This window comes from Myxocyprinus asiaticus, chromosome 18 (assembly GCF_019703515.2).
Source record: "Myxocyprinus asiaticus isolate MX2 ecotype Aquarium Trade chromosome 18, UBuf_Myxa_2, whole genome shotgun sequence".
In the NCBI taxonomy this organism is placed as follows: domain Eukaryota; kingdom Metazoa; phylum Chordata; class Actinopteri; order Cypriniformes; family Catostomidae; genus Myxocyprinus; species Myxocyprinus asiaticus.
The window spans coordinates 30,437,568-30,462,732 of record NC_059361.1 but is presented as its reverse complement, the minus strand read 5'-3'; the positions used below and the strand labels follow the sequence as shown (position 1 = coordinate 30,462,732).

At 41.0% G+C, this 25,165-nt stretch overlaps 1 protein-coding gene across 1 annotated transcript; it reads right to left on the bottom strand.

Annotated features, from left to right (window-relative positions):
• Positions 1–3,321: 3,321 nt before the first annotated feature.
• Positions 3,322–5,465, bottom strand: hsbp1b (heat shock factor binding protein 1b). The gene is made up of 4 exons (XM_051724107.1): positions 5,287–5,465; positions 4,910–4,976; positions 3,763–3,886; positions 3,322–3,635 (listed from the first exon to the last, which is right to left on the bottom strand). The coding sequence occupies exons 1-3, from the start codon at positions 5,329–5,331 to the stop codon at positions 3,768–3,770; spliced, it is 231 nt and encodes a 76-aa protein (XP_051580067.1). The 5' UTR covers positions 5,332–5,465; the 3' UTR covers positions 3,322–3,635; positions 3,763–3,767.
• Positions 5,466–25,165: the final 19,700 nt, after the last annotated feature.

The following is a 25,165-nucleotide window of genomic DNA, read 5'->3' as shown; positions in this document are numbered from 1 at the left end:
ATTTAAACTCAGTTTTTTTACAATTTCTGACATTTAATCGTAGAAAACATTCCATGTTATGTCAGTTAGGATCACTACTTTATTTTAAGAATGTGAAATGTCAGAATAATAGTAGAGAGAATTATTTATTTCAGCTTTTATTTCTTTCATTACATTCCCAGTGGGTCAGAAGTTTACATACACTTTGTTAGTATTTGGTAGCATTGCCTTTAAATTGTTTAACTTAGGCCAAACGTTTTGGGTAGTCTTCCACAAGTTTCTCACAATAAGTTGCTGGAATTTTGGCCCATTCCTCCAGACAGAACTGGTGTAACTGAGTCAGGTTTGTAGGCCTCCTTGCTAGCACATGCTTTTTCAGTTCTGCCCACAAATGTTCTATCGGACTGAGGTCAGGGCTTTGTGATGGCCACTCCAATACTTTGTCTTTGTTGTCCTTAAGCCATTTTGCCACAAATTTGGAGGTATGCTTGGGGACATTGTCCATTTGGAAGACCCATTTGTGACCAAGCTTTCACTTCCTGGCTGATGTCTTGAGATTTTGCTTCAATATATCCACATAATTTTCCTTCCTCATGATGCCATCTATTTTGTGAAGTGCACCAGTCCCTCCTGCAGCAAAGCACCCCCACAACATGATGCCGCCATCCCCATGCTTCACGGTTGGGATGGTGTTCTTCGGCTTGCAAGCCTCACCCTTTTTCCTCCAAACATAACAAGGGTCATTATGGCCAAACAGTTCAATTTTTGTTTCATCAGACCAGAGGACATTTCTCCTAAAAGTAAGATATTTGTCCCCGTGTGCACTTGCAAACTGTAGTATGGCTTTTTTATGCCGGTTTTGGAGCAGTGGCTTCTTCCTTGTTGAGCAGCCTTTCAGGCTATGTTGATATAGGATTTGTTTTACTGTGGATATAGATAATTGTCTACCTGTTTCCTCCAGCATCTTCACAAGGTCTTTGCTGTTGTTCTGGGATTGATTTGCACTTTTTGCACCAAACTACGTTCATCTCCAGGAGACAGAATGGGTCTCCTCCCTGAGCGGTATGATGGCTGTGTGGTCCCATCGTGTTTATACTTGGGTACTATTGTTTGTACAGATGAACGTGGTACCTTCAGGTGTTTGGAAATTGCTCCCAGGGATGAACCAGACTTGTGGAGGTCCACAATTTTTTTCTGAGGTCTTTTGATTTTCCCATGATGTCAAGCAAAGAGGCACTGAGTTTGAAGGTAGGCCTTAAAATACATCCACAGGTACACCTCCAATTCAGTACACCTCCTATCAGTAGCTAATTGGCTAATTGTCTAAAGGCTTGACATCATTTTCTGGAATTTTCCAAGCTGCTTAAAGTCACAGTTAACTTAGTGTATGTAAACTTCTGACCCACTGGAATTGTGATATAGTCAATTAAAAGTGAAACAATCTGTCTGTAAACAGTTGTTGGAAAAATTATTGGTTAAAAGAATTTGATTTAATGACTTCACCCTAAGTGTATGTAAACTGACTTCAACTGTATATATTTTCACATTACAGTAACGAGCATGAGATTTTTTTTTCTTTAGAGTAGTGAGAATTAAAGGGAAAATGTGCTTAATTGTCAGGGAAATTATTTCACAGTGCAAAATATCCAAAGGTTCTAAAATGTTCTTTATGCAAAACATTTTGGGGTGAAATGCAACCCAAGCATGTTCTTAACACGTTTCGTTTAGCCAACAATATAAGCTACCAGTGGTTAATGCCAAAAAAAGTTGTGTACTCTAATATTTCATTGGACCACCTTTAGCTTTGATTATGGCACACATTCGTTGTGGCATTGTTTTGACAACCTTATGAAACATTTATTTCCGTCCAGAGTTGCATTAATTTTTGGCCGAGATCTTGTATTGATGACGGGAGAGTCAAACCACTCCGTAAAGTCTTCTCCAGCACATCCCAAAGACTTTCAATGGGGTTAAGGTCAGGACTCTGTGGTGGCCAATTCATGTGTGAAAATGATTCCTCATGCTCCCTGAACCACTCTTTCACAATTTGAGCCTGCTTAATCTTGGCATTGTCGTCCTGGAATATGCCTGTGCTGTCAGGGATGAAAAAAATCCATTGATGGGATAACCTGGTCATTCAGTACATTCAGGTAGTCAGCTGACTTCATTTTATTGCTGCATAATGTTGCTGAGCCTAGACCTGACCAATTGAAGCAACCCCAGATCATAACACTGCCTCCTGAGGCTTGTACAGTGGGCACTATGCACGTCAGGTGCATCGCTTCATGTGCTTCCCTTCTTACCCTGACGTGCCCATCGCTTTGGAATAGGGTAAATCTGGACTTATCAGACCACATGACCTTTTTCCATTGCTCCACAGTCAAATCTATATGCCCTTAGCAAATTTAAATTGTTTTTCCTATTAGCCTCACTAACAAGTGGCTTGCTTGTGGCCACACAGCTGTTTTGTACCAATCCTGTAAGTTCTCGTCACATTGTGTAGGTGGAAATGCTTTTACTTGCACTATTAAACATAGCCGTGAGTTCTACTGTCCATTTTTTAAGATGTGACTTTTAGACGTCACGTTTTAGTGATCTCCGACAACGATAATTCAAGATTTTCTTCCGACCACATTTCTTCCACGAAGCTGAAGGTTCACCACTATCCTTCCAAGTTTTAATAATGTGTTGGACAGTTCTTAACCTAATTACAGTGATTTCAGCAATCTACTAAGTTTTGTTTGATGCAGGCCAATAATTTGCCCCTTCTGAAACACAGTAACATCTTTTCCACGACCACTGGATACGTCTTCCGACATGAGAAGCTACACACTGCATCAGTTAGGGGTTAAAAGGATTGTTGCCAGCTGAAACATATGAATCACTGCAATAATGATCCAATCATAGGCTCTTAAGTATCTGCTTTTTTTTTGGCCAGGCAGTGTACATATAGGTTACAAGTATTTTGTCACAATTTTAAAAAAATAAAAAAATACCTGCTAAGTTCCTTTTTTAAGGAACTTAGCAGGTGATTTATCAAATTTTCTTCTGCATCATGCACTAGACCTTTGATAGTTTAATGAGACTTCTGTTATAAAAGTTTCAAAGTCGATCATCATCTTACCTAGTTTACACACTGATCAAAGTCTGCGATAACTATACAAAGTGATTTCCAAGAATTTACCCTGTTAGTCTTAGCTTGAGTGTATTTCACATTACATCAAATTATGCTAGCTTTGTTTGTCATTTTTCTAGATGAACAGGTGAGACAGTGGCAAATAGTGGTGTTAAAACAGAGGCTGTATTAGGGGCTATCCCAGGAAAGAGACCAGAGGAAACAGGTTTATGAAACAACTTTTAATTCAACATAAAATTCACTTGAACTGAATAGTGTTAGGTTGGCACTTGGGGTAGTGCTGTTATTACAGTAATGCAGGTTTCTGTTCTACAGCTGGATGTGTTATCGTAAGTTTAAAAATTATTTGCAATCCTTTACAGAAAAGGGAAAAAGTGTAGCATACAGTCATAGTATAAGGACTGAGTTTAATTCCTTCTAAATATAAAAAAGCATCACATCAATCAAAACATGTTAGTCACCATAAAGAAAATCTTGCTGCTCCTGAAGAGTGTCTATAGTTTTGTTTTTACTCTGCATCCTGTAAAAGACAACATTAGGTCAGGGCACTGCATTTTACTATAATATTCCAGAATGTAATGCATTAACATTTAAAATTGGCTGTAATCATAGTCCTTTAAAGTAATTGAAAACCCAAATAAGGTTACCTCTACTAGGAGGCCTCTCCCTCTTTGACCTTGTTCTCTCCTTCAATCTCTTCCACTCCTGCCTGAGTCATCAGGTCTGCTATATTCTTCTCCAGATCATCAATACGTGTGCTCATTTCATCAAGTGAGTCTTGTTAAGGAAGACATGGGAATGCTGTGCACAGGTAATAGCCCACCATTCAAAGCCCACATAAAAAGACATTGAGGAAAAAAAGGTGTTTGTTATATGCTTGCAATGAGCAGTTATGATAGACCTGAAAACAACACAGGGTGTGTGTGTGACTCATGCTCTTTGATGTACCTCCGTCCAGTTTATCAAGATTTGTTTATATAATGTATTCCTATGCATGCATTTTCTGAAGGTAAGTGCTTGGCTACAGCAATATTTGCTTAGTAGTTTCTGAAGCTAAAACTGTTCTAAACTTGCAGTCCTCCTTTTAATTTTTTTAGACAAATTTGTGAATCTGGCCACAGGGTGATGGTAGGATGTTTGAAATGGTGTGGTTTGGAAATTAGGCTGGTAAATGTTGCAATTTTAATGCAGGTTGGAGTGACTTGAGAGCAACCCCTGACATAATTTGCAGACTTTGCATTTTCAGTACTAATATTAGGGGGACATCTATGGATTTTTTAATGAATTTACACAGTAAAATGTGTTAAAGAGTTGAGAGTACCATAGGCTTGTTGGTAGCTGAAATCATTATTAAATAGCTGATGATCAGTTTTGTAGAGTATATGTGAACTTTGTCAATTATGGTCATTCCTGTTCTGTGGGGTATGTTTGCAAACTCTGTGTTGGCCTGCTCATGAGTTAGGAAGATGATGAGATGTTTCCCCTGTTGACGGTGATAGTGGTAATTTAGTGGTGAAAATCTGGGTTAATCCCCCAAAGGTTAAAGGCTTAAACCTTGGAAGAGTTGCTGAGACCCCTTATCACCATTATACCCCTGAGCCCCAGTGCGAATGAAAACACTGAGTCTTTTAGATAAACCATCTGCTAAATGACAAATAACCTCCTCAGTTCACAAAGGCACCTCTAAACATCTTGCTGTGATTTTAAGTGTAAATGTGACTTCTCTGTCACCTCTGAGGTCACTAAAGGCTCCTTAATCCTATAACTAATGGATTAGATTAGAGGGAAGGATATTTCTCCCGATGATCTGGTCTGACATGGTCTGGAACTTGTCCTGCATCTGCTGCAACAATGTCTGCACCTGTTAGAGAGAACATGCAGTTTTAATAATCCAATTTATTGAAATAAATGCACTGATTTGTCTTGATGAGCAAGGCTGCTGAATTTAATCTAGGTTATTTAAGTTTGTCTTTTCCTTGCGCCATTCAGTATAGTAGGAAACAAATAGGCTTATATAACGGAATTCAATAATATGCTTATTAATTATAATTTAAAAGAGTGAAAAACGAAGCTAATATCTGCGTCAAGCCCGTCCAAGAAGAGATGATAAACAGGCTTAGCATTAGACTAGCCTAGCAAACAAACATAGCTGACTTTTATTTCAAACTTACCACTGCTGTCAGATCCTGAACCGATTTGGGGTCTGTTTCTGCCATAGTTGTTTTTATAAATAGATTTGTACAATTTCAAAAGATGGTTATTCTTCTAAAAATGCTATTTCTTCTGAGCTCTTTGCTTTCCAAAATAATCAGCTGATGGCGAAAACACGGAGTCGTGACAAATATCGCGTGATTAAGAGAGGTCTCAATGTGAGGTTCCCGCAGCTGCAGGCGCGCAAATCGACCTCTGGAGTGAGCCGAAGCGCTGCAGCAGGGTAGTGCTCAGTTACAGGTCTCTCTCTCTCCTCTCTCTCTCTGGGTGTGTGTGCCGTAAGATACCTCTTCTTGTTGATTGTTCTTTTTTTTTTATTTATTTATTTTAGCACCATTGCATTTACTAGTGGTAAAAATCACCAAAGTGTGTTGGCTGTGTTATATGATGAATAATATACATATAGACCTATACGCCTATAACATAACACGTTTAAAGTAATATTTCACCCAAAATGAAAATTCTCTCATCATTTACTCACCCTCATGTCATCGCTGATGTGTTTGACTTTCTTTCTTCTGCTGAATGCAAACAGAGATTTTTAGAAGAATATTTCAGCTCTGCAGGTCCATACAATGCAAGTGAATGGTGACCAGAACTTTGAAGCTCCAAAAATCACATAAAGGCAGTTAAACACTAATCAGTGTAAAGACAGTGGATTTGTGATAAAAAACAAGCATTTATTATTAAATACATTCTAATTAATGCAAAATATATTCCTTTGTTTGGGCTTCATGTAGAGCTGGGTGATATGGAAACAATATGACACACCTGCCAAAGTATCCAAAATAAAGTGTTGAATAATCCACTTGATGTTCAGCACCCTGAACACAATTGTGATATCAAACCAAAACACAAATGATTTAACCTTAAACAAATCACATCTCGTTTTGAGAGAAATTAGTCAACAGAACTGCAGACCACAGTATAATAATTTTACTACAATGTGATCCTATTGAAAGACTATAAATGATAACAGTGAGTTATTGCCATCCCCAAGCTAGATGACAGGTAATTCAAACGACTTGTATCACAATTAATTTGTTGTGTTTTCAGGAGATGGAAGCAGAATCTACAGAGAGTGCAGGGAGAGCAGTGCTCTAAGGTAGATGCAGGTAGATAAGGGACATGGTATAGGAACTAAGAAGCTATTGTATTAAGTAAATATGTTACAATTTATGCCTAGAAGTAAATAGTTTACAGGCTGGCTTGCGCAGGTAAAGCAATGCAAATGGCATAACAGAAATGAATATCAGAATACCAAAATAAAACTAAACATAACATTTTCACTGCAAAGTGCTCAAAATAAAAAAATGTGAATCTGATGGTGCTCTTCCAAAATGCAGTGTTCGTTTTATTATTATTATTATTATTATTATTATTATTATTTTATTTTATTTTTTTTGTGCACTCTGCAGTGAAAATTTAATTCTGTCCTGAACTTGTCCTTGAAGCAGTATGATTTTTGATACATTGTCCATCATGCATATTGTATCTGTATTCTGTGAAAGAGTTTGCAGTATTTTCTAAAGGGTGGGAATCCTGAGGAGAAAGTTTAGTTCTATTTGTCTGAACTTCATTGTTGTCTATCCAGCATCTCCCTTACTCTGTATGTGCCTTATGATTTCTCATCCCCCCTGTCACGGTTTAACACAACACTTGATGACATGTATTAAGTGTTTAAGCTTTTGCCGTCTATGCGGTAAAATGAGAGCCTTCTCTGGATGACGTATTGCCGGTCTGGTGTATTGCACATGTGGGTTTTTGAGTTGATTGACTTCCTTTCTACATCTGTTGACTGTTGGGCGTTCCAGTTTCTCCCACGTCAGTCCCTGACGTCACCGAACAGTAGAGCAGCAGTGCGTCTACTCACAGTTGTCAAGCACAACAGCAGCAAAATAGCGCCCTCAGCTGACAACTGTTATGAATCTGAATAGAGCTGTTCAGGTTATCCAAAAACTCCCTCTGGATTTTCCTTTGGGTTTTTATAATGGGGTTTCAACTTATGAGTAAAATCAGGTCTGTGTTAGACATAACTTATACGTGATCGTTTTGTTCTACAACATAAATTACACACAGTCATACCTCACATGTAAATTCTGAAGCTGTATTGAATTGCATACTACTTTTAAAAAACACACTGTGGCTTCAGCATAGGGTTGCCACTTTTGAAATTGTAAAATACGGGACACTCTCTGGAATTGTTGACATTTTTAACGAATATCAAGGTTAAATAAATGATCTTGAAAGATTTTGCTGTGACGCCATCGGACCAGCTTAAATACGTGACGTATTGACACATCATTTCATCTTTAAATAAGGGATGAACTCGTATTTTACAGGACGGGTGGCAACCCTACTTCGGCAGCTTTCTCAAAGTCTCTCTAGCAAGTCAGTCCACTGTCGGCTATCTTTGGAAAGCTCTCGGGAGGCTATTTCCAGTCATGAAAGTGCATCACCTATCTACTTGAATGGGGAAACACCGAAATCTCCAAAACGGTTGGTCAAGATTACGATCAAAGAATATATTTCAAATCAGCAGTAAAATCTGACAACAATTGTATCATACGTTGTGCTTGTTTACCTCAGATTACGCTACAAAACGCAATTTTCCCGGCTTGTATTAATATTGCGCATGCTCATTTTCGAGTTGATTGGCAGGCGATGTCTGATCTAAAAGGTGATTGGCTTTTTTACCTGCAAGGCGGGACTTCCTTTCTACAACCGTTGACCGTTCCAATTCCTCCCATTCATTTTAATAGAAGTGGCTCGTCTCTGCTAAATACTCTCTGGCTTAGTTCGAAATTGCATACTATCCATATTACTCATACAACTTCTGCCATATTGTAGAAATAGTAAGAGTAGTATGGTAGTATGCAATTTCGAACTCAGCCTCTGGCTTTCTTCAGGCAGAAAACAACTCAAAGACTTCCATTTGGCTATTCAAAGAATGTGTCCGCGGCCCTCGGTCCCAGTTTTTGTTTGCTGTTTACCACAGTATAGTGCTGTCACAGAGACCGGTGAGATATCTCAGGACAGTTATTTCAGTAACATCTTTCAGGAAGAAGGAACCTTTTCTGCATACCATTCCATATAAATACAAATAAAAATCACTTAAAGCACCGTTAACTGTGTGATCGTATTGAGTAACGTCGTTTACCGTTGAATCATGTCATTCAAGAGAACAGATGCTGATATGCCAATCATCAGCTGTTGCAGGATTTAGAGAGAGGAGCCAGTACGCTTGTTTTATGACAGGACAGCTATTATATCTTTTTTCTAGTTATATGGTGTGCAAAAGTGAATCTTCTTCGAAACTAGTCGTCAGCGGCTGCGGTCGAGATATCGCTTTGATCAGTCAAATGCTTCATAATATTCGGTTTGAGACAATATCGTTTCATTTTCTTTTCTTCCTCTTCCCTGATTAACATATTAGAGCAGTTGATGAAAGCTGCGCGCTGTCAAGCCTGCATCTCCAAACAGCCTTATTTAGACTATGATGACTAGATTAGACGAGATGAGACGGCATATGCTGTCGAGAGTGTGTGCTACTGGTATTAAAGTTGCCAAACGAGTCTTCGCGCGAAACGAGGTATGCTCTACCTAACTAAAGTTGTATTTCCCTTTGTAACTTGTCTTTTTGTCATGTAAAGCTGCTTATTTTTCATATCACAGCAAAACCTGAGCCGTGAAACCTAGTTGAATGTGCAGATTCAACAAACGTAAGAGTTTTGCGCGAAAACACACAATTTGTTCTCGGCGCATGATTCATAATTCTTGTTCTGAGAGCTTGAACGTGATAACCTATTAATTTATCTCTGATTATAGGGTTCACTTGATATTGAACAAGACAAGCTGCCAATAAAACATGCAGATAACTTAAAAACCTGCCTCACGTATCTCCGAGAGTGCCCTTATATTTTAGGAGCCGTTTACACCTCATACCGGACGCGTTATTGGATGTAGACGAAGCGCAACGAAATGAAACTGAACAAAGGGGTCTCGAGAGAACAGTTAGATTCCTTTTTTAACTCGAAACTGCGTTTAAAAAACGCAGAGCTCCTGCGTGAGACGCCTAAAAATCAGCGAGACGCGGTCAAAGCTGTCCATCTAGCGCATGTTTACATAAAAAAACACCACAGACGGACGCAAAAACGTGTTCGGTGTGAACGGCCCCTCTCAAAGGAGCTTAACCGAATTAAACTAAACGCAGGGATTTTGAGACGCGTTTTACAAGTTTAACTATTTTAAACGCAACGCTCATGTGCTGAAAAAATAATGAGACGCGACAATTGCAGTCAGAACGCAAAAATCGTCCTGTGTAAAAGACCCCTTGGATCCCACTCGTGGGGTTTTCCAGTTCACCACATGTGCTGCTGGATCTGGTTTCGAAAGTTCATAACTCAGACGTGCAGAATAAAGTGCCTCAAGGATACCAAGCATGTTTTGTGACCACGTTTGCATTTAGAGATACAGATCGTCTCTCTTTTTTCTTTCTTTCTTTTTTGTTTTTGTTTTTGTTTTTTGTTTTTTTGTCCAAGACGGCACAATCTGTTTACTGAAGGAGTGGATGTAAACATCTGGTGTTTTTGGAGGTTAGGGTTAAGGCGTGTCGGAAAAGCCCAACCCCCCAATGGAATGCAGAAGTTACGCAACATCTTTAGTGTACAGTAGCTTTTAAGTATACTGTGGAGGTCAAGAGCAATGCTCCATGGTCTTTGGTCCAGGATGGCTGCATAAGACTTAATGGTTCAACTCAAATCCTGCATGAGGATAAGGAAACATTCCTTAAGGATTTGAACACCAAAATCAGCTTAAACGTGGACAGTTGTTCAGATACAGTAATTGTGATCTATCAACTCTTTTTTGTGTGTGTTTATATGTGTGTGTGTGTGTGTGTGTGTGTGTGTGTGTGTGTGTGTGATATATATATATATATATATATATATATATATATATATATATATATATATATATTAATCTTATTCTGTTTTTCTGCTTATCACTCTGTCAGAATGTGTATGACATGTTATTTATTACTTAGTTAGTTAGGCTATTCATCATTTAGCATATACTTTCCTATACAATGTGATGCCAAAGCAACTTAACAGGGGTCAAGTGCTATGCTCAAGGGCACGATGGTGATAAAAGATCTCAGCAAATCTACAGATTAGGAATTTGCTTCCTGCAGGGTTTGAGCCTTTGGGTATTTCACAAGCAGATCATACATTCCTCCTTCACAAACCTTTTCCCACATCCTGTGAAGAATTCTCACACCCACAGCAGACACTTGTGTTAAAAGTATACAGCATGTGTAAGAGTTGGGGAAGGATGGGAAAAGATGCTGTGCAAATTCAGAAATTAACCAGTGATCAGGGTGAAAATGCCACAGAAAATTAGAGGTGCACCAGTACCAATTTTGAAGGCTGATACAAGTACCTAGTTTTGGATTACAGCCGATACTGAGTAACTATACGAGCAGTTTTGTGTTTGTAAACGTATGCCATTCAATATGCATTGATATCTTAATATTGCCAATATTAGCGTTTTCAGTAATTAAAAATGACAATTCAGGACTGCTTAAATAGGGTGTACCTTACCTTTAAAAGTATCCCAGCAAATACATACATGTTATTCATGCTTTACTGTTGTTATTTTATCCATAGTGTTCTGTACATCCACGGAGAGGACAGTGCAGCTTTAGTATAGATTGATTTGTTGTGTTGAGCCTGACTGAGTTCGATGTCTGTTAGATTGATTTATCCACAGTTTGCCAGAGCAACCACTGGGAGACGCCATGATGATTCTAATTGCCTGTTTTTTGTTTCTGGTCTCGGGACGCATTGTAAAAACTACCAAAAGGAGCGATCCAGACAGAGAACAACAACCATTTAAGGTTTTTTTTTTTTTTTGGGAGTAAAAATTAATTTCAGGCTCAACTTGTACTGTTGTTGGCTGTCATCACAACTCAAAATAGTTAATGATATCAGTGTAACTAAGCTTGGACCATCGCTTCATGACATGTACACACATATACAAATTTATAAATCTAAAAGAGTCACTTTTTTTTAAAGATGTCATTCCGTAAGTGTCCCTTGTGTGAGAGGCACATCCCACCGTCAGATCAGCATGAGAGCTGCGTTTACTGTCTAGGCCACGCCCATGCAGAGTCAGCTCTCATGGAGACAGACTGTCCTCACTGCAAGGACATGAGTCTCAAGACGCTTTGCTCACAAATCGCCTTCGTTCTGAGGGATAGTTCAGCCTCACGCGCCCTCCCACCTGCCTCTTCTGTGATACCCGAGGATTCACACGAGGAGGCATGGCGGGGCCGCGAGGTCGAGCAGGATGAATTTGAGGTAGTCCTCGTGCCAGCACACGCTCAGCGAGCCCCTTAATCACCACGAAGCGCATGTTTTCCGATATGCTATGTGCGAGATGAGCGCCGGCCCTCTGAAAGAGTGCGTGGCCTCATCTCATTCGGCGGTTCTGATGCTGGGGATGATAATGATGATGTCATGTCTCTTGCTGCATCAGGCAAGTGGTCAGTGGATGATGCTGCCGCCCCTTCCACCAGTGAGGGCGAGGAGCGTGCACATTCCACTGACAGGGAGATGCTCTGCATTCTTACAAGGGCAGTCAAAGAGCTTAAACTTGAGTGGTCTCCCCAGAGGAACCTGAACAGTTTCGCCTCGATGAATGGTTCCTGCAGCCCGGACGGTAAGCACCTGCCACCGCTGAGCCACCGGTGAGGCCATGCAAGCCGTGGCCCAAACGGAAGCAGCCGTTTCAGCGCCCGCCTTGCACTGATGGAACAAACCCCCCCGTGCAGCAACAACAATTTATGTCTGGAGTTTGGCCTTAGTCTTTCAAAAGCCACTGTCAAACCCAGAAAAGGCTATGTACCTAAAGTCCTAACCATGCCCTTCAGAGCGCCGGTGGTTCACCTTCAGGCCTTCTTCCCTCCTCGATTTAATTTGGATGATGAACAATCATTGCATTTGTTATGCCCTGTGCGGGCGCTACACGCATACGTTGAGCGTACATGCCAGTTCAGGCTGTCTGACCAGCTGTTTATATGCCATAGAGGATGCACTAAAGGAATGTCCGTCTCCAAGCAAAGACTTTCTCACTGGATTGTCAATGCAATTGCCCTGGCTTATGAGTTGCAGGGTAAGACTTGCCCAATTGGTGTTAAAGCACACTCAACTAGAGGCATGGCCTCCTTATGGGCATGGACGAATGGTACGTCCTTACAAGACAAATGTTTTGCAGCAGGATGGTCTTCTCAAAACACATTTGCAAGGTTTTACAACCTAGACGTAACGTCTCTCTCTTCACAAGTCCTCTCAGTTTAGAGCGCTTGCTATTCATTGGCCAAATATATATACTTATGCTCCTCCCTTTAAGGAAGAGCTCCCCATCTTTGTACACAACCGCCTGCACTCAGGCCATTGTACTTTACCATAAGTCACAAGCACTTACATTATAAATAAACACCCTTCCCGACTGGGTTCGCGAAGGAGTTAATTCATACTATATGACTATAGTTTATATATTCATTCTGAGTGCTCCCCTCCTGGCCCAACACGAGGGTCACTCACTGCAGCATACTCATGTCGGTTGCCGTCCCACAAGACTGCGGCGTCATGCTTCCTTTCTGGGAGGTTATGTCGTGTAGTGCGGTGTGATGGGATTCTGTTCCTCATATCGCAATGTCAAGTCTACTGAGTCGTAAGGGAAAGTCTTGGTTACGTACGTAACCTCGGTTCCCTGAGATGAAGGGAACGAGACATTGCGAACGCTAGCCACACTACAAGACTCAGTGTTCTTGAGGTACGAGCGATGCCCTCTTGTTCTCAATCAGAAATTGTGAGGAAATGGTGTTTGTGCACCTGTTTTTATAGCGGACAGTTTCGCGCCAAAACAGGCGGGGCTCAAACACCGTAGCCAATATTAGAATATTGGCGCTATTGTAGAGAGGTTTCAACTAGGTCATGTAAGAAGGCACTCCCCATATGCTTTAATAAATGCAATGTCTCGTTCCCTTTGTCTCAGGGAACTGAGGTAACGTACGTAACCGAGACAATTTTTGGAGTTGCGGTGTTTATGGAGTTGCGGTATACCATGGTATGAAAAAAAATGCAACCGGACGGAGAATCTCACCTGCGTGTGCGCATCTCCTTTCCTCCTCGACTGCCTGTCAGACGCGTCAACTTGCACCACACACACTCACACACATGCAGCAGGGAAAATTTCAGAGAGAAGCGAGGGGAGGGGGTCTGACATAAGTGAGTGTGTGAGTTAAAGCAGTGTTTCTCAGCTGGTGGGTCGCAGGTCTATTCGGACTGGGTCACGGACAGCAGGGAAAGAACAATGGCATGGTTCTCCCATTGAAGATATTTCGGCGGCTGACCAAGTGATAGCCTATTTAGGACTGCCAAGGCAGACTAATCTTGCAATCAGCTAAAGGCTTCTTATCTGCACTTTCGCACGAGTGTAACGGAACCAGCTCGTGCTAATTATCTGCTCTTCTCTCTGGGCGCTTTCACACTGGCAGTTTAGTTCGAAACAGAGCACGGTTCGCATGAAAAATTGGTAATGTGAAAGCTGTCATGCGGACCGGGGAGCGCACCACGGTACCGAACCCGAGACTACCTGTAGGAGGTGGTCTGAGTTCGGTTGCAATGGAACTGTAGCGCGATTCGCATGAATGTGAAAGCAACTCGGACTCGGGTGCGCACTCGTTCAGGAAGTAAAGTAACCTGCGCATGCGTTTTAGCCGATGACGTCATCATTAGTTTCGACTAATAAATATAGGGTATAATAGGAGATGACAGTGCCGATAACTTCACCTTGGACACGAGCGTAAGCGTGCAGTGTAAACAAAGATGCAAATGAATTCCTTGCAATCAGCTGTCTCCTCAAAAAAATGCCGTTTGCGAGCAGCAGCAAGCTGCCTTCCCCTGAACATCTGATGAGTTACGCCATGAAGCGCACATATACGCAGTTGTCGTTCACTCTGCTGTGCATAATGGCACCAAAATAACAAAAAAACAAAAAGTATGATGAGTCGCGTTGTGTTCTCTATACGTGTTTGTGATGATGTAAGATGAACGCAAATGGACCGGGGTTCGATAGAATTAAGTGAGTGTGAAACCAGACCAACACTGCGGGGGGCACCGAGAACAGTCGCATTCGGAATCAGACTACAGCAAACGTGCTCAGTGTGAAAGCCCCCTCTGACGCGCGCAACAACCGGGCTTCCCTCGAAATTGCAGAGCGCAGACCTCAAAACTGATGTGACCAATTTCAATTCTAGTGAGACTTTTCTAGTTTCTACTATAATTTGTTGTTATTATTATTACTATTATTTAAGACTAGCTACACTGAGCTGACCATGGTATCCTCCTGTGTAATATGTATGTTCTGTTTGAATTATGTTTGAAATTAGGAAACAAACGGGATACTAATGGGCTTATATAAGTAAATATACTCTTCAATTTTTAAAAGGGGGGAAAGAAAACTTCCTGTCGCTTTTGTCGTTGACGTCAACAACAAAAATAATGTCACTTGATGCATGTCCTTGTACTTGAAAACCATGAACAAAACTGTGCAACATAAAAGAAATGCGACCCAGGATACAATAAATACAGGTTACGTTTTTACTATGGTGGGTCGCCACTTGATTTCCAATGTAAAATCTGGGGCCTGAAGCAAAACCAGTTGAGAACCACTGAGTTAAAGGTACAGACAGGAGCAGTCTGGCTGCCCTGTCGCACACCTACAGTATATGTTAACTGTTAATAATCATAGGACATTACTTTAAAAGCTCACACAGATGATGTTATTTTTCATTTAGTAGTTAATTTAACATGCTATGCTAACATGTAAACTAACATGCTTTAGTTATATAGCATGTTATAGTTACATGCTGTTTTCTTTTTATCATGTTTATAATTTGGTTTATTATAATTCTATTAGCTTTCTTATTTATTCTATTTATTTGATTTATTTTCAAAAGGGAGACTTTTTTACACATACTTCAATAAAAAAAAAAAATGGTTTCAAATTTCAATTATAATAAAGCGTTTGTTCAACCAAAAAAAAAAAAAAACCTTCTGTTTTCACTCCTTTAAGGGTCATTGTAACTGATAATAATAATTGTGTAATACCGTATACCATGATACCGTGAAACCGTGATATTTTCTGAAATGGTTATCGTACCGTGAAAATCTCATACCGTTGCAACCCTACTACCGAGTAGTATCGGTGCATCTCTACCAAAAATGGTGCAGATATATAAAGCCAAAGTATGTCATTTCTGTGACACTACCGCCACTGAACGGAATTGTAAATAAACAATGTTTTCAAAAGAGCTTTCTGAATACGCCCCTCATCTGCAGTTGTTCAAACAGTCAGATAGTCCCACCCCTCAAAACAAACAGGAATTTTTATAGCACCACAGAAACACAGTGTTTACTGTTTTCGAGAAAACTAACCTATGAATGACTAACTTGTAGTTTTATCTGCATACTAAGCTGGGATAGAGGAAAGAATTTTAACACTGAAAAAGTTACATCAGCTTTAAATTGTGAGGGACAAAAAATGCCCCAGTAGAGCAATCCACTTTTTTATCTGCTACCTAACATTTGGTATACTTAAGGGATAATTCACCCAGAAATAAAATTTCTTTCATCATTTATTCACCCTCATACCATCCCAGATGTGTATGACTTTCTTTCTTCTGCTGAACACAAATGAAGATTTTTAGAAGAATATCTCAGCTCTGTAGTTCCTCACAATGCGAGTAAATGGGTACCAAAAAATTTAAGCTCCATAAAGCAAATAAAGGCATCATAAGAGTAATCCATACGTTTCCAGTAGTTAAATTCATATCTTCTGAAGCGATATTATAGGTGTGGGTGAGAAACAGATCAATAGTTAAGTCCTTTTTTACTATAAATCTCCACATTCACTTTCACATTCTTCTTCTTTTGTTTTTGGGGATTTGCATTCTTTATGCATATCACCCCTTACTGGGTAGGGAGGAGAATATATAGTAAAAACATACTTGAATATTGATCTGTTTCTCACCCACACCTATCATATCGCTTCTGAAGATATAGATTTAACCACTGGAGTCTTATGGATAGGGCTGTCACGATTAAGAAATTTGGCTGACGATTAATTGTCAAACAAATAATTGCGATTATGACAATTTATTGTCTGTTTTAGGGCTGTGACATTAATTGTCTCATTAAGGGCTTTCACGATAAATTGTCATATAAAATGTCATTTTTTTAAGGTGAACTTATTTTCTGCATGTGTGCTTCATACACCTTAAGAAGTCATTTCACATATTTAACTTTAAATATAAAATCAAAAAATAAAATAGGAATAATCTATGATTTCCTTTTAAGGCTTTAAAAACTTATGAATGACATTTCTAAATGCTTAAAAATATGTCTCTCTTTTTGGTCAACTTTAGTTTTGGTCAATTGTACATTTACACTTGTTTGTTTAACATATATTTAATAATTTTTTTAATAAAAAATAAAATATACATTTTATATATATTTTATTATATTTATATTATATTTTTATTATATTATGCAATAGTAAAATATTTATTTCCTAATTTCTTCACTTTCACACATTTGAATGTTCTGATTAAACCCACGAGGCCTTATTTGTCATGAATCAAAACCTTTGAGTTTTTGTTTTATCATTGTATCACTCTACAATAATAGAGTAAGCGTGCGTCTGCTTGTATGAATGAGGAACATTTGCCATTGCACGATTGTTTAAAGTGAAATGGGAGCGCTTTGCATTCACTAGCAAAGTTTATACTTGTTTGTTTATATCTTCACGGGAGTTGGGCGCGAGCCTCTGCGCACGCATCAGAGCGCTTCACACGCTCTTCAGGACAGGAGCTTGTTGACCTCAGCGGTGCGGCTCAGTGACACTTGGACTTGACTAAAAGACACAAACGTGCTGTTCATGCTATTTATACAGTGTTTTTGCTTAAAAACTCCCTTATTTGGGCATTAAAATGTGATTGGAATTTGAATGTCCAATAATCGCGGTTATCTAAAATAACCATAATCAGACAGTTATTTAATAATCACGACAGGCCATAGAGCTGAAATATCCTTCTAAAAATTTTGTTTGTGTTTAGCAGAAGAAAAGAAAGTCATACACATCTGCGATGACATGAGGGTGTGTAAATGATGAGAGAAATTTCATTTTAGAGTGAACTATCCCTTTAAGGATATTCTATTCTAGGCGTATCCAGCTGCCAAATCTCTGTATATATTGTCTTAAGTGTTGTTGAATGTATTGGTAATAGGATGTGGTTGTTGATATAAAATAAAAAGTAAGAACCAACCGGTACAGCATGGCACTATAATACACTAGTATACCTTGAATGCGCTGTAAGTCGCTTTAGATAAGCACCTGCCAAATGTATGAATGTAAATGTAGAAAAGAAGGCCCTGAATATCAATTCCAGGGGGCCCATGCTCCCTAATAAAAAGCTATAGAAAACACCAATGTTGTAATGTAAGCTCATACTGTAATTCTTTTGAAGCTTTTTGCCACTAGTGAAAGTATGACTCAGCCCAGCATTATGAGGAGATGTCTGTTTGGTCAGAGACAAAGAAATAAGGAGCCTTATCTTTTGGAGCGGAGTCTCATGAGCACAAACGTCCCGTTTAGCTTAGATAATGTCAGAATGAGTGGCGACTTTTTAGAGAATTGTTACTGGCTATTGTGAAAATGGTACCTTTTGAGATTTCATGCCCGGAAAGACTTGCATGAATCATTTAGAATGTGTTTATTGTAGGCATGGTTGCACCAGTGGGACCCTTAAGGTTGCAGAAGGTGGCACTGGTGCTTTTTTTGGTGCTGTAAGGGAATATTGCACCAATATATGCCTCTTTTATTAATTTGTGCTTCTTTTAGCTAGAAAACAGCTAATTTAATCTCGTCAACATTATATTCTTAAAATTCTGTTACAGTTGGATATGTGATGACATGGAAGACTGTGCTGAACTGTAGTGTGATTTCTCTGTAGAGAATGGAAGTTTAGAGACAGTGTTTCCTTGAGGATTAAGGACTACTTGATGGAGCAGGGGTCAGAGGAAGACATGGAGAGCTCGTGGACTCTGCTCTCCTGGCTGGCCTCTAGCGTGATGGTGTTTGGGAGTGCCGTGCCCTATTTCCCCCAGTTCCAGGAGATTCAGAGGACCAATAACGCAGAGGGCTTCTCCACAAGAGTCTGCCTGCTGCTGCTTATTGCCAACATACTGCGCATTTTCTTCTGGTAAGTGGAGGAGACTCGATGTTGCTGCAGTAGTAGTTAAAGTTGATTGATTGCTTTGGGGCTGATGTGAAAATCGATGCGAAAAAAACAAACAAATTTAAGAGCATATGTTAGGGCTGGCCGATATGGCAAAAAATTAAATATAGATTATTTTATTTTCAAACTTATGGACAATTCATTATTTGATTTTTCAACTTTTAAATGTACCCAACATGATTCAAGTTCTTTTCATTATAGGAAATATAATTGTGCAAGAAAAATGCACAAAAAAGTGCACCACACAGAAAGTTGTCAACATAGTGTAAAAGTAAAATTAATTAAAATCTAATTAACCCAGATGTTCAGAAATAATAGAATAAAATAAGAAAACTGCTAAATAATTCTTAGCCAGTGTAGGTATTCATTTTTACTGTGTATTTTTCCTGAACCTGTACCGTTGTCCGCTTGATACACAACTTGGCAAGTTCAGCGACAATATACTTGTAACATCTGAGTTGTTACCCCTCCTACCAGAGGGAGCCCTCTCCCGAATACTAACTCTGTACCGTTTCTTCTTTGGTGACTTCCTGTTTAAACTATATAAATACCATGCTGTTCCATTTTGACTTTGCGAAGAATTGCCAGTTTACCCTGCCTTACCAAGCGGTTTTTCATTGCATTTGCTGATTGTTTCCGTGTTATGACCATTGCCTGTTTTCCTGGATTTACTGCCTTTTGGATACACCTTTGTTTTGTTTGCCTTGTTGGACTGTCTTTTTGGTATATTGGATTATACCGCTTGCTGTACGACTACCTCTATTTGCCTGCCGATTTGGATTATTTGCTTGTGTTCTTAATAAACTTCCAGCACATGGATCCTAACACCATCTCCATGGCCAGTTCATTACAGAATACTTCGCCTAACATGGATCCAGCGGAAGTTTCACAGCTTCAGGCCGCATTCGCGCACCAGTGCGAGGTATTAAGGGGTTACCAAGACCAGCTGAACAACCTACGAGCTGCCAACGAATGTTTGACACAATACATTCACTCACTGCCAGCTCCCCATGCTAAACCGGTAAGCTTTGCTCTACCTGATAAGTTTGATTCTGCTGAAAAATGCTGTTTTTTTTTTACAACAATGCAAAGTATTTTTCTCAAATCAGCCTGAATAATTTGATCAAGACACCAGGAAATGTTCTTTTTTGATGTCACTGCTTACCAGCAAAGCTCTCGATTGGGCCGCCGCTGTTTGGGATAAAGATATTCATATCCAGGTTTCATTTTGATTACTTCATTCAACAAATCCACGAAGTCTTCAAGTATCCAGCGGGCGGCCAAGATATCTCTGTTCAGCTACTTCATCTACGCCAGGGTCATTGATCAACAGCGGATTATGCAGTTCTGTTCAGGACATTAGCGGCTCAGAGTGGATGGAATGATGTCGCTCTGAAGACTGTTTTCCACGAAGGGCTTAACCTGAAACTCTGGATGGAACTAACCTGCAAGGGTGAAGGTATGAATATTTCTGAATACATAACTATGGTCATCAAGATTGATAACCTGCTTCAGAATGCTTCACGGCCTCAGTTTCGCTTTACCTCAAATTCTACAGTCTCAGTACAGGCCCAGGCATCTACTGGATCACCCGAACCCATGCAAGTTGCTTTCACTCGCGTTTCCATGGAGGAACGCCGACGTCAACGCAACGAAAACCCAACAGACTGTTCCAATAACCATCAAGGTTGGACTTTTTCATGTAGAAAAAAAATCTCACTATATGTCATCAACTCACCCAAGCATGCTCTTATGCTGTGTCATCCCTGGCTGGCCATCCATGACCCATCAATATCTTGGAACCAAGGTGAGCTCACGCAATGGTCAAGTTTTTGTCACATACATTGTCTCCATGTTGCTGTTTTCATGCCTTGTCTTATCACCAGTATTGAGAGCCCCGAATCACAGAAGGAGCCCATGATCCCCAAGGAGTATGCAGAGTTCAGTGAGGTGTTTAGCAAAATCAAAGCTACACAACTTCCTCCTCATCGTCCATGGGACTGTGCCATTGAACTTCTGTCCAATACAGCCCCACCGAGAAGCAAGGCATATGCATTGTCATGCCCCGAGACCCTCGCCATGGAGAATTACATTGAGGAAGCCCTTGCCTCCAGTTACATCCGTCCCTCTACCTCCCCAGCTGCTGCAGGGTTCTTTTTCGTAGAGAAGAAGGATGGAGGTCTACGTCCCTGTATCGACTATCGAGGCCTGAACTCTGTCACCATAAAGTACCGTTACCCATTACCGCTTATCTCCTCAGCCCTTGAACAACTCCGTGAGGCAAAGATCTATACCAAACTTGATCTGAAAAGTGCTTCTAATCTTGTCAGAATCTGAGAAGGGGATGAGTGGAAAACTGCTTTCATCATCACCAGGGGGCACTATGAATATTTGGTCATGCCGTATGGACTTGCTAATGCCCCCTCGGTTTTCCAGTCTTTTATCAACGAGATATTCAGAGACTTACTGAATCATTGTGTGGTGGCTTACATTGATGACATCCTCATCTACTCACAAGACATGGAACAACATATCCAGCAGGTCAAGACAGTTCTATCACGTCTCCAGGAACACCAACTATTTGTCAAGGCAGAAAAATGTGAGTTCCATACCTCCCATACCACTTTCCTAGGCTACAATATCAGCCATCAAGGTGTAGAAATGGATGTCTCTAAGATAACAGCAGTCACCGAATGGCCTCGACCTTCAAAAATCAAGGAACTACAGCGGTTTCTGGGCTTTGCCAACTTCTATCGCCGTTTCATCAGGAATTACAGCATCATTGCAGCCCCACTCACGTCGTTGCTCAAGGGAAAGCCCAACAAATTGCCTTGGAACGATGCCGCATACCAGGCCCTCATCTCCCTCAAGTCAAGCTTCATGACCCCTCCGATACTGAAACATCCTGACCCCAATCTTCACTTCGTCATTGAGGTAGACGCTTCAGATTGCGGGATTGGAGCGGTCCTGTCACAACGTTACGGAACACCAGGCAAGCTTTACCCTTGTGCCTTTTTCTCCAGAAAATTTAACTCTGCAGAACGTAACTATGATGTGGGAAATAAGGAATTACTTTCCATGAAAGCAGCCCTCAAGAAATGGCGTCACTGGTTAGAGGGGGTACTCCACCCTTTCCAGGTTATTACCGATCACAAAAATCTGGAATATATCAAGGTAGCCAAGAGATTGAACCCATGTCAAGCCCGATGGTCATTGTTTTTCACCAGATTAAATTTTACAGTCACTTACCGCCCTGGCAGCAAGAACAGCAAGGCAGATGCACTTTCACGCAGACATGATCCACCCTACCTCCAACGTCACCCTGGGTCCATTCTGCCACCATCTGTCATCATAGCACCGATTAGTTGGGACATCATGGAGGAGATACAACGAGCACAACAGCATGAACCGTCACCTCCTAACTGCCCCCCGACCAAGCACTACGTACCCCAAGCTCTACGTCAGAGGACTATCCAATGGGTCCACACTTCCTTGAGCACTGGACATCCTGGCATCCAAAGAACTGTTACCCTGGTGCATAATTCCTTCTGGTGGCCAACTTTGATTCATGATGTAACTACGTAAAGTCTTGTCAGGTGTGTGCCCATCCAAGACCCCCAGAGAACTGCCCACGGGGTTGCTTCAACCACTGCCAATACCACAAAGACCATGGTCTCACTTGTCCATTGACTTTGTCACAGACCTGCCAAACTCCCATGGTAACACTACCATTCTGGTAATAATAGATCGATTTTCTAAATCCTGTAGACTTGTCCCTCTCAAGGGTTTACCCACTGCAATGGAATGTGTTGCTCCACCAAGTCTTTAGGGTCTATGGATTACCAGAGGACATCATGTCTGACAGAGGTCCACAGTTCACATACCGAGTTTGGCAGGCTTTCTGCAAACAACTGGATATCAATGTGAGTCTCGCCTCTGGTTACCACCCTCAGGCCAACGGACAGGTGGAACATCTAAACCAAGAAATAGGCAGATATCTTCGGAGTTATTGTATCCGTGAACAGGAGAAGTGGAGCGATTTCCTGCCCTGGGCCGAATATGCACAGAATTCCCTCACTCATACCTCTACGGTCTAACCCCCTTCCAATGCGTGCTGGGCTACCAACCCCCAATGTTTCCTTGGTCAGGAGAACCTTCTATGGTGCCAGCGGTGGACGATTGGATTAAGTGAAGCGAGAGGGTGTGGGACAGTGCACATGTCCGGCTACAGCGAGCGGTCAGAGCACAACGCTTCCAGGCTGACCGACGGAGGCACTCCCAACCCAACTATCATCCAGGACAGAGGGTCTAGTTGTCCACAAGGGATCTCAAGTTGCAGCTACCCTGCAGGAAGCTCAGTCCAAGGTATGTGGGTCCTTTCAGAATTATCGGTCAAATAAACCCAGTTACTTACCGTTTAGAGCTTCCTGCTAATTACTGCATCTCCACTTCCTTCCATGTGTCCTTGCTGAAACCCGGCGTCTGGCTCTGGATCCATGGATTATGAGCCTCCACCTCCATTGGAGGTAGATGGAGCCCCAGCGTGTATGGTCAGAGAGATCATGGACTCAAGACGACGAGGGAGCCAGATGCAATACTTGGTGGACTGGGAGGACTACGGACCAGAGGAGAGATCATGGGTAGCTGTCAAAGACATATTGGACCCGTCACTGATCCAAGATTTTCATCATGGCCATACTAATCGTCCAGCACAACGACCAAGGGGACGTCCCAGTAGAATAACACCAGGAGTTGTTCGTGGGGGGGGGGCGGGTGTTTTGGGGTTGGTACCCCTCCTACCAACCACCAGAGGGAGTCCTCTCCCGAATACTAACTCTGTACTGTTTCTTCTTTGGTGACTTCCAGTTTAAACTATATCAATACCATGCTGTTCCATTTTGACTTTGCGAAGTATTGCCAGTTTATCCTGCCTTACCAAGCATTTTTCCATTGCCTTTGCTGATTGTTTTCATGTTATGACCATTGCCTGTTTTCCTGGATTTACTGCCTTTTGGATACCCCTTTGTTTTGTTTGCCTTGTTGGACTGTCTTTTTGGTTTATTGGATTATACCACTTGCTTTACGGCTACCTCTATTTGCCTGCCGATTTGGATTGTTTGCTTGTGTTCATAATAAACTTCCAGCACATGGATCCTAACACCGTCTCCATGGCCAGTTCATTACAATACTTAATCACGTCTTCATTTCGGGAGACTCTTTTGATCTGATGTTGCACATTTTCATCAGCGCAAAAATCAGAAGAGCCCTGATTTTGTTTACTGACCAGTACTGACGATTCTTCATTCTCCATGGATCTGTTGAGGTAAGCTGGTAGCTAGATACGAAAAATTGGAAAATGAGTATCTTGGTGCTGAAACCTCTAACCTGACTCCACTAAACTCCACCATTGACATTGACCCCATCTCAATCCCCAGTCACCCATCTTTGGCCTAAGGGTAATCGGCAGGCCAAAGGCCATTGACCCCGAGGAAGCCCAGAGGAGGCACGATGAAGCTCCAGAAGTGACAGTGGGAACGCAACTGGCCCTGGCATGCACTAGCACACCCACATTTGGCCCAATAGTGGAAATGCAGCCAGTGTGTTTACACTTTGAGAATAATAACCCACTAATGGCTTACTAATAAATGTCTCTGCATATTAAGCTGGGATAGGAGAAATTATTTTAACACTGAAAAATGTGCACACTTCAGCTTAAATTAGTATTTATTGCATTGCAGGATAGGTAAGCAGTTCGAGCTGCCTTTGCTCCTTCAGAGTGTTGTGATGATTGTTACCATGTTGGCTATGCTGCACTTGACCTGTTCCATCCAGACCAGCAACCGAGTCAGTACCAAACAGCACCATATCACAGGTAACCAATTTAAACACCCTCTGTCCAGCTATTACTTGCACGCCACTGTTTATGATACTGTAACAGATGGTAGATGTCAGATCATTCAACTTCTAGTCTTAGATTGCATAGTCCATTTATGGATTGTCTGTTGCATGGTGCACAAAAATGGTAAGAGTTGCTTGAAAATGCCAGTTCCAATCTGACTGGTTGGCCAGCAGTCAGTATGTACAGGTACCAGTTCATCCAGAAACAAAGAATTGTTTACAACAAGGTACCAGTAATAAAAAGCATACAGTATCTGAGGAAGAACAAGGTTGCCTTACATATCAGTCAGCTGTTGTCTTCCTGTTGAAGTGGGTGGTGCTTGACCAGAAATGCAGCAAGGTGGACCAAACTTTATGCTGACATTCAAAAGTCTGGTGTTGCGAGACTGCACGACCTACATCTTCATCCACTGAATTTTAGCATTCTGTTTTTTTTTTTGTTTTTTTTTGTTTTTTTTTTTGGCAAGTGAGGGAGCCACTAGGAAAGTTATTATGATAAATGATCAATTTTAAAATGCTCTTCATTTTCGGGGCAATATTAAGGCATGGATTACTTAAAAGTAATAATAATTAGTGGG

What these genes read in the sequence shown, in the direction of transcription:
- hsbp1b (XM_051724107.1), bottom strand. Translation starts at nt 5,331, where the DNA reads ATGGCAGAAACAGACCCCAAATCGGTTCAGGATCTGACAGCAGTG. An exon ending in TTCAGGATCTGACAGCAGTG is followed by an intron (nt 4,977 to 5,286) that starts GTAAGTTTGAAA and finishes TCTCTCTAACAG; the next exon opens with GTGCAGACATTGTTGCAGCA. An exon ending in AGACCAGATCATCGGGAGAA is followed by an intron (nt 3,887 to 4,909) that starts ATATCCTTCCCT and finishes AACAAGACTCAC; the next exon opens with TTGATGAAATGAGCACACGT.